This window comes from Gekko japonicus, unplaced genomic scaffold (genome assembly GCF_001447785.1).
Source record: "Gekko japonicus isolate JY-2015 unplaced genomic scaffold, Gekko_japonicus_V1.1 scaffold1996, whole genome shotgun sequence".
Classification (NCBI taxonomy): Eukaryota; Metazoa; Chordata; class Lepidosauria; order Squamata; family Gekkonidae; genus Gekko; species Gekko japonicus.
Window position 1 is genome coordinate 282,524 of NW_015160894.1, and position 10,059 is coordinate 292,582.

The window sequence follows — 10,059 nt, forward strand, 5'->3', positions numbered from 1 at the left end:
TGTGTGCAGCAGGAAGATGCTGCCATTGGCCTCAAGTCGGACCGGTTGCTAAATTGACCAAGGGGGGGCCTCTGGTTTCTGGAACCCTAACCTATCTCAATGGCGGTTGATGAACTACGGTATACCTATCTTCATTGGTCTAAAATCCCCTTCACCAACTGACAGAAACAGCTCTCTGCTTCTTTCATCAATGCACTAGAAGCTATTTCAGAGTAGTGACTAGGACAATGGGGGACCTGGACAATTATATCAACTTTGGGATCTTTCAAACATGTCCCCTGTTTCCATCAAACCAACTGGAATGCAAAGAGGAATGCAAAATGAATGCAAAGGGTAGGGTTGCCAAGTCGTTTTTCTTCTGTGGCGGGGGGCTCCTAGATGGAATAGAGGTTTCCCCTCAAATGGCTGTGGCCCCGCCCCCAGCATGCTTGGCATCATCACGTCACATCCGGATGACGTGCACGTCGGGGTGGGGTTGCCCCCGGGGCCCGATTCCGTGGCGGCGGAAATCAGGCCTCCAAAATGGGGGGAAATCCACCCCCCGGGGGGACGTGGCAACCCTAGCAAAGGGTCAGCTGAGACCTATAATGTCATGGAGGTCAATAACATCCCATTAAGCAGGGGTCCTCAACCTTTTTGAGGCCTGCAGGCACCTATGGAATTCTGGGAGGGGGTGGTGAGCATCACCCCAAAATGGATGCCACAGGAGGCTTTTGAAAACATTTTAACATCCAAGCAACCCCAGCTCCCACTGAAATCACAGTTCTCCCCCCCGCCCCCACCGCCACCACCATTTGTTCAATCTGTATCAAGGCAACTCTTCCCCAATTTCTGTATGTCTTTCACAGACACAGTTAGAAGTAGAAAAGCAGAAGATCTTGACCACCTTTGAGCAAATGCGCAATTTTCTTGAGGAAAAGGAGCACCTTCTGCTGGCCCAGATAACAGATCTGGAGAAAGAGATCAAGAGAAAGCAGGAAGAAAATCTCACCAGACTCTGTGAGGAGATTCCACGCCTCAGCAAACTGCTCACGGAGATGGAGGAGAAGTGCCAGCAGGCAGAGAGTCAATTCCTACAGGTGAGATTTAAATAACAATTTAATTGTGAGTTTTTATTGCATTTATTGGTTTTATTGCATTTTAACTATGTAAGCCGCCTTGAGCCACTGCTGCACCGGCAAAGCAGGATATAAATTGAAAGTACAAATAAATAAATAAATAAATAAATAAACAATGGTCTCTACCTAGGTCCCTGTGAGTAAAAGATGGGGAAGGGTGTTGTTTTCCCAGATTAGGAAGGTGTAAGTGAATCCCTTTGAGAACAAGAAGTTGTGGCTATTCTGTCTGTAAAAGATGAATCCTATTTCTTACTTGTCAAATGGATGTTCCTGTCTGTGCAGCTAAATGCAATTTCTCTTGTTCTCTTTTCCAGAACATCGGCAGTACTGTGAGGAGGTATGGCTCTTTCTCTTTCACCTTTCGTGAAAAAAAGGGTTTCGCCCCCTTTTAAAAGACACAGGCATGTTGTCACAAAATAAAGACAGAAACTCTGTTGGGTATGGTCAACCTTCAGAAACAATTTTCTGGATGCCAGTATTGAGCTTAAAATTATATTTCTCTAAGCAGAAGTGCCTGACAGCCTTCAGACAGCGGGGAAGGGGTCATCCACCACAGGAGCTTGGCCACAACTGTATGTTTCATATGAAAACAAGCACTTTCTGTTCTGAATAGGGTTGCCAGCAGGCCCAAGAGATATTATGCCTATTTCCATATGTTAAGCCTCTATTCAAGGGTCAGGATGTTTTATTCTCCAGGCCTGTGGGCAACCTTAGTTCTGAAGTGTGTGAAATCAGAAGTTACCTCATGGGAAGTCACAGCATCTACCCCAGTAATGTCTGTTCCAAGAGGCAGTGGCTCTCCAGGTCTCAGGTCTTTCCCAGCCCAGCTGCCTGAAATGCTTTCAGGTACAGATATCAGGGAATGAACCTGTAACCTCCTTGAGTTTATTAGTTAAAGAAGATACAGATGTTTGCTACTCCCACCTCTGCTGAAATCGAGTTGCACTATTTCATCACTCCCTCCTGAGCTTTGTAGGGTGTGGACATTCAGGCAAATGGTTTCTGTTTACATCCCAGACTGGTGGCCAACCAGAAGAATGGGACAGTCTAAGAATGATGGAAGGGCATTTTTTTACAAAAGCCAGTTTGCAAAACAAGGACAGTCCTCCTTAACCTTCCATATGTGCATATATTCCACCAGTGAGCACTGGGCCCGGCATCTGCCCCAGTGTTTTCTTTTCTATTTGTTCCTCCTTTCTATGGGAAGGTGTTACTCGAACTGCCTGTCTCCTTTTAATTGGGGAAATTAGCAGGGAGACAGCATTAGCAAGATAGGCGTAACAGATGGGATCGTACACCTATGTAACAAGGGATCATGAGTCAGTGGTGGAATGTCTGCTTTGTATGTAGAAGGCCATAGGTTTAGTCCCCAGCATCTCCACTTAAAAGGAACGGGTAGTAGGTGACGCAGGGGAGGGGAGGTGGCATGGTATAGCTTGACGTCAGATCTCAGGAGCTAAGCAGGAGTCAGTACTTGGAAGAGAGACCACTAAGGAAGACCCCACGGAGGAAGATAATGGCAAACCAACTCTGCATAATCACTTGCCTTGCAAACCCCTTGCTAGGGTCAGCTGCGACTTGATGGCCCTTTACACACACAGTGGGTAATGTGAATGACCTCTGCCTGACATACTAGGAGCTGCTGCCAGTCAGAGTAGGCAGTACTGACCCTGACACACACTGACTTGTTCAAGCTTGTTTGTTTATTTTATGCCCCGCACCCTTTCCCCACAGGAGACTCAGGCAGCTTACAACTTTTGAAATGAGATCAGGGCCTGGCAGGACCTTTTACAGTTCTGCAGGACCTGAAAGACGGAGCTCTTCCACCAGACTTTTAGTTAGGATGGCGGGCATTCCTCCTCTCTACTGGGCCTCCCCTCAGCGGGTCAGATCCGTATTATCATCTGAGGACCCAAATTCAAAATAGACTGCATCTGTGAGGCTTTGATTTGTACCATATGAATACTGGTGTGTTTTATTTGGGGGGAGGGGTTAATTGTTTTTTAAAATTTTTGTACATTGTATATTGGTTATTGTGCCTGATGGGACCCATCCTGAGCCTGCTATGCGGAGAGGGTGGGATACAAATCCAATAAAATAAATAAATATACAAATACAAATAAAAGCAGTAAATAGAACAATAAAACCAAATGAAACATCAACTTCACAACAAATTGCTTGGAGAATTAAAGAGAATGCACCAAATTTCTGGGAGAGCTGATTCCAGGGGAAATGTCCTTGCCCTGGTGGTTGATAAGTAGGCAATTTGCAGGCCAGGCACCCATACAAGACCCTGTGATGATAACCTAAGGGGGCAAGGGGGCAGTTTGCAGGCCAGGCACCCATACAAGGCCCTGTGATGATAACCTAAGGGGGCAAGGGGGGGTCATACTGGAAGAAGAGTTCCTGCAGGAAGAACAGTGTCAGACCACTAAGGCTTTGTAGTTCAAAACCAGCTCTTTGAGTTGGCACAGGAAGCTGACTGGAAGCCAGTGCAGGTGCTAAAGTACTGATGTTATATGTGCAGACAGGGGGACCCAATTAGCAATCCAGCAGTCACATTCTGGATCGCCTGAAGCTTCCAAAGCATCTTCAAGGGCAGCCCTACCTAGAGTGCATTGCAGTAGTCTAATCTGGAGGTGACCATCGCATGGACCACAGTGACAAGGTCAGAGTGGGACAGATAGGAGGCCAACTGGTGGGCTCGGTATAGGGGATAAAATGGTGTTTTTGCCACCCTGGACACATTATTCATCAGGGTGGATTTTAAAAACAAAAGTAGTGGTGGGGAGAGAAATGTGGGACCATATATCAGTTGTAGAGCACATACTTTGCATAGAGAAGGTCCAAGGTTCAATCCCCAACTTTTGTAGTCAGAGCAATCAGGTAGCCAGGTGATAGGAATAGACATCAGTCTTAGGCCCTGGAGAGCCACAACCAGTCAGAGTACAAAATACAGATCTTGAAAGACCAATGGTGTGCATCAAAATAAGAAAACTTCATGTGTCCACCAACAACAGCAAAGGGATTATTGGGGGACCTGTAGTTATATCAATTGACAGGAAGACCCACCTGGTGTTTGATAGAAAAGGCCAGACTCTTTCTCCATAAGCACCAACTTCCCTCAAATTTCATCCACAAGAAAAGTCAGTATTGAGAAACTCTCTTTAAAAAGTGGCTCATTAAGTGAACTTTCAGTCGACCCTCTGATATTTTTAAAGAATCTTGAGCCTTGAAATGGCAAACTGGGATGCCTACCTCAAGTAATCTGTATTGGAGTGACTGGCCAGACTGCAACTACAACTTATAAGCATGCAGGGGAGGGGAGCATAATGGTTTTAACTGTTTGTTAAAGGCAACCATCTTCTCTTCCAGGTTTGAGAAGGAACGAGTGGGGAATGTGATGGACCTTTGTCCTTGGTTAGAAGAAATACCTGGAATTTACTCACAGAAGAATTCTGCTTTAAGAAAGGCTATGGAAAAATATAAAGGTATTGTGGACAACTCAGGGAGGGGAATGGACAGATCTGGTAGGTTAATCTACTCCCAAATCGGCTGCAAGGAAAGCCTGTTTCTTCCTGAATATCACCTAACCTCCAAGTTGGTTTTCTCAGTGCCCTTCGTTCTTAAACAGGATCACATTAGACAAAAGGAAAATATTCTTGATTAGGACCTGTGTGTGTCATGTAAAAACTAAATAGCAGGCCCAGGGGAGTGCTTTGAACATTAGGGAACAATAATTGTGTGAGGTGGTGGTGTTAAAGAACCTGCTTTTTCCTATACACATGACAAATGAGCTTTACAAGGACATTTTAAAATCATGTAAGGAAAAAGGTTTTACTTTTTCACCTGGCCCGCTTCCCTGATCTTCAGAGCATACAACTGCATGGCCAGTCTGCTTTAAAAAAAAAATACCCTCAGAAGATCCTTACAACCAATCTTCCACATTTGGCAAGCAGGCTCCAGATTTGAACGTTAATTCTTTAAACTGGTTCCTGTAGCTGTCCCTTGAATATCAGTTTGCCCTGCCACAAATATCAGCTGGATGGTGTTACTTAGCTCCAGGTGGTGAAAGGCTTCAGCTGCCCATTTCCACATAGTCCAGGCCTCTGAATAGGGTATTTTTCTCCTAGCCAGCTGGCAGACCTAGTGGTTAGTCTTTTGCTGTGGTACTCTCTTCTGGGACAAGTCCATCTTGGCCAAGCTTTAGAAAATGGGTTTTATTGAGAGTATTAGTATTTAGACTACTATTTATGGCAGGTATGGGATTAAAGTTGGAAGTCAGACTTGTGTTGTCTTTGCTGCCTTGTCAGTACGTATGGGTTAGATAATTTTTGTACTACCCTGACCCTAGGCATTGCATGGCAGCTTATTTTAATTTCGTGGAGAGAGAAAATGTGTGTGTGTATGTGTGCATAAAAGCAATAAACAACAACAACATAATTTTTTCACCCTGTTCTCTACCTAATAGGGTCCCTGGAACAAATGCTGAATAAAGGTAATTATTTGCATGGAACAAAAGAAGGAGAGGTGTGTGGGGGGCGGAGGTATCTGTGAATTTCCCGCATTGTGCAGGGGGTTGGACTAGATGACCCTGGAGGTCCCTTCCAACTCTATGACTCTATGAGGGAAGCTTCCGGTGGGGGGGTGGAGCCTCAGCAGCAACCCTGTGTTCAAATACTGATTTAAAACACATTTTGCAAGCAACTTCAGTGCATCCCCTTCTGGACCACCAGCTGGATCTCTATTTCCCTTACATAGCATTTGACCAATAAATAGGCTAAACAGGGTGGTCAGAGTGCCAGAACTGCCACAGGCCCACAAACAAACATTCCAATTTGGTCTCTCTCATGTTTAGAAGACCATGCACAATAGACTACATTAGAACAACTATACTGATATTATCCCTCAGTGACACCTCCCTCCTCTCAGTAGTCCTAAAGGGATGGTCAAACAGGTAATGACTAGGCTAGCAAATGAATAAAGCCCAATGTAGCATCCCCCCTGCCCCCAGCTGGTGTTTCTTGCTTCTGCTCTGAGTAGAAGTGACATCAGTCCTCTCTGGGACTGAGTCACCATAAACTCTATAGTGTTGCCGTGTTCCTAGAGAGGTGTGACATCACTTCTGTAGTTCCTGGAACTGATGTCGCTAGGCTTGTCAGTCCCCCAGTTGGGGTGGGGGATCCCCTGCCCCCAGATTCTGTTGCCTGCTGCTACTCCAGGTAGTAGTGGGAGGGGGTGTAAAAAGGGGATGTCAGCTGCATCACTATGTCACTTCTGGTGGGGGAAAGGTGACTTAGAGGTAGCTGGCTTTACCATGGCATTTCAGATCATTCCTAGAGCTACCCTATGTGATTTGCAGGTTTTTCCTGGAGTTGATGTAGGAAGGCAACTGACATTATGTTGTAGGGTTGCCAGCTCCAGGTTGGGAAATGTCTGAAGATTTTGTGGGTGGAGCCTGAGGAGGGCAGGGTTTGGGGAGGGGAGGGACTTCAGTGGGGTGTAATGCCATAGAGTCCACTTTCCAAAGCAGCCATTTCCTTCAGGTGAACTGACCGCTGTCACCTGGAGATCAATTGTAATAGCGGGAGATCTCCAGGCACTGTCTGGATGTAGTCTACCCTAATCACGCTCCCTATGTCCCCCACCACCACCACCATCCTCTCACCAGTTTCCAGGCTTGGCTTGGCCACCCTAGAGTTCACCACCCCCTCCACCATCCTCTCACCAGTTTCCAGGCTTGGCTTGGCCACCCTAGAGTTCACACTGTCAGCCAATTCCCCCCTAGTCTTCAGCTGGTTGCCAGGCTGGGCAACACAAGTTGTAGGCTGTTACCAGCTATGTTTAATTTATAACTGTTAATTTATTGGTTGCTCCACACAAGCCATCATTCTCTCAGAGTCGCAGACTTCCCTGTAATGCAGATAGCGCCAGCCATTACTGACATAATGGATATGAAATTCTTTGGACTCTCTTTAAAAGCATTATATAAATGCTTGTTATTATGGTCTCTCTTCAGGTGAAGAGTTAGACACACAATGCCTGGTGCTTTGCCCCCATCCATTTATTGGATTACGTTTAGTGTCTGCTTTTTTTACAACTACGGGATTTTAAAACTATCCCAGTAACTAGGCCTCAGAGGACTGCTGCATCCTGCTGTTTCTCCCTGTCCTTTATCTGCCTCTGCTGGGGAAGTGGCTTTTTCTAGTTTTTGCTAGGTCTCCCAACCAGATTTTAGTGAAATCTGGAAAAAAACCACCAGGATTTGATTAGGCACCCCAGGCTTTTCCTCACTGTGTGTGTTTCAGATTTGATTAGGCACCCCGGGCTTTTCCTCGCTGTGTGTGTTTCAGGGCGGAAGGGTGGGGAGTTCAGTTCCACACATCTTTTGCGCCCTCTAGTGGTTGACTTGATATCACATGGGTTAGCATATCTCTCAGCAGATTCAAACTGCAAGGGTTTTTTTGTGTGTGTGTGTGGGTTAAGTGCCATCAAATCGCTTTCGACTTATGGCACCCCTACGAATTAACATTCTCCAAAATGTCTTGTCATTAGCAACCATTCTCAGGTCTTGCAAACTGACGGCTGTGGCTTCTTGTATTGTGTCAATCCATTTCATGTTCGGGTCTTCTTTTTCTGCTGCTGTAAACTCTTCCTAGCACTACTGTCTCTTCCAGGGACTCTTGTCTTCTCATAATGTGACCAAAGTACGATAGCCTCAGTTTAGCCATTTTAGCTTCTAGGGAGAGTTCAGGCTTGATTGAGTCTAGGTAAAGGCAAAAGGTGAAAGCCAGTCGAATCCGACTCTAGGGATGCGGTGCTCATCTCCGTTTCCAAGCCGAAATGTCCAAAGACATTTCCGTGGTCATGTGATCGGCATGATTAGATGCTGAGGTGCACGGAATGCTGTTACCTTCCCACCGAAGCGGTACCTATTTATCTACTTGTGATTTCTTACTTTCGAACTGCTAAGGTTGGCAGGAGCTGGGACCAGAGACGGGAGCTCACTCCGTCATGCGGCATTCAGGTCTTGAACTGCTGAACTACCGACCTTCCGGTCTTCAGTTCAGCATCTTAACCACTTGAGCCACCACAGCCCCTGGGTGATTGGATCTAGGACCCACCTATTTGTCTTTTTGGCAGTCCACGGTATCTGTAAAGCTTTCCTGCAATGCCACACTTCAAAGGAATCTACTTCTTTCCTGTCAGCTTTCTTCACTGTCCAACTTTCACACCCATACATACCAATGTGGAATACTATGGCATGAAATAACTTGGTTGCCAGCAGATTTTTATGCCAGACATAAATCTGTGTGATGCAATGCCACACTTCAAAGGAATCTACTTCTTTCCTGTCAGCTTTCTTCATTGTCCAACTTTCACACCCATACATACCAATGGGGAATACTATGGCATGAAATAACTTGGTCGCCAGCATATTTTTATGCCAGACATAAATCTGTGTGATATTGAATTGACCACTAGAGAGCAAAACATATGTGGTACAGAAAAAAAACCCTGAAGAAACAGGAACTTACCTGTGAGGAAAAAGAGAATGCGGAAGCGCCCCCTCAGGCAGCTGGTTGTTTCCTCAGATTTATCGACCACCTGTCCTCCCTCTCTCCCCTCCCCTCTGCCCTACAGTGAGTGTGACGCTGGATCCAGACACAGCCAATCCCCACCTCATCCTGTCCGAGGACCTGAAGAGCGTGAGATGGGCAGGCAAAGAGCAGGACCTGCCCAAGACCCCCGAGAGATTTGACAAGGAGCGCTGTGTGCTGGGCCGTGAGAGAATCTCTTCAGGACGACATTGGTGGGAAGTGGAGGTGGTGGAGGAGGAGGAAGAAGGGGCGCTGTGGGCAGTAGGGGCTACACGAGAGTCTGTCAAGAGGAAAGGGTATTTCAGCCTCAATCCTAGTGAAGGGATCTGGGCTGTGGGGAAGCCATTCTTTTATTCCATCTCTCTTCGGCAACTGGCGGCTTTCACTTCCCCCAAGAGGACTCCTTTGGACTTGAGACCTGAGCCCAGGAAAATCCTGGTGTGCCTGGACTACGAAGAGGGTTCTGTGACATTCTTTGATGCAGAGACAGACCATTTGATCTTCACTTTTTCTTCAGCAGTGTTCTCTGGGGAGAAGATCTGCCCTTATTTCTGGGTAGGGAAGGGAGTCACACTGAAATGCTGAATACAGAGGCAAATCCCATGCCTACTCCCAACTTCTGTACCATCAAAAGAATACCACCAAAAGATGTTGACTTTCTAGATCTTTATAACTGTACTAGCAGTAAAGCCCGTTGTGAAAACAATACAATGAGATCTAGAAAGAGGCTCTGGGGGAGTGCTCTGGCTTTGGGCAAACAGTGTCAATTTGCTGTGGTGACCTCAGCAGGGTATAATGACAGAGTCCACTGTTTTCTCCAGAGGAACTGATCTCTGCTACCTGAAGAGCAGTTGTAATTGAGTGATCTGTAGCCCTCACCTGGAGATTGGCAGCAATTGTTACCCAGGACAAAATGGCTGGTTTGGAGGGTGGAGTTAACCCCATCTTCTTCCCAGCTAACCATCAACCTACCATTATCTGCCCCTTTGACTTCAGCTGACTTCTGCCCTACCTTCTGCAGAGCAGTTGTAATTCTGAGTGCTCTCCAGCCCTCACCTAAAGATTGGCAACAATGGTTCCCTATGTGGGACTTATTGGTTTGGTGGGTGGAGTCTATGGTTTTGTACCTGTCTGAGGTCCCACCCCTCCTCAAACCTCACCCTCTTCAGGCTCCATCCCTCAAATCTCCAGGAATTTCCCATCTGGAGTTGGCAACCCTATCAGGACTGGCCCCAATGTGTTTTCTCCCAAAGGCCAAAGTAGGTGACAGGACCAAGCTTAGTTGCCTACCAACAGGCACTGAGGGGAAAGTAGGGTTGCCAGCTATAAGGAGGGAAATA

At 46.4% G+C, this 10,059-nt stretch overlaps 1 protein-coding gene across 1 annotated transcript in view; it reads left to right on the top strand.

Moving 5' to 3' along the window:
* Window positions 1-9,407, top strand: part of LOC107120885 (zinc finger protein RFP-like) — a 24,612-nt gene extending 15,205 nt beyond the window's left edge. The window contains exons 3-5 of the mRNA XM_015423651.1: window positions 849-1,079; window positions 1,433-1,498; window positions 8,714-9,407. Of these exons, the coding sequence (XP_015279137.1) occupies window positions 849-1,079; window positions 1,433-1,498; window positions 8,714-9,304 (888 nt within the window). The 3' untranslated portion in view covers window positions 9,305-9,407. The remainder of the gene's footprint in view (window positions 1-848; window positions 1,080-1,432; window positions 1,499-8,713) is intronic.
* Window positions 9,408-10,059: the final 652 nt, after the last annotated feature.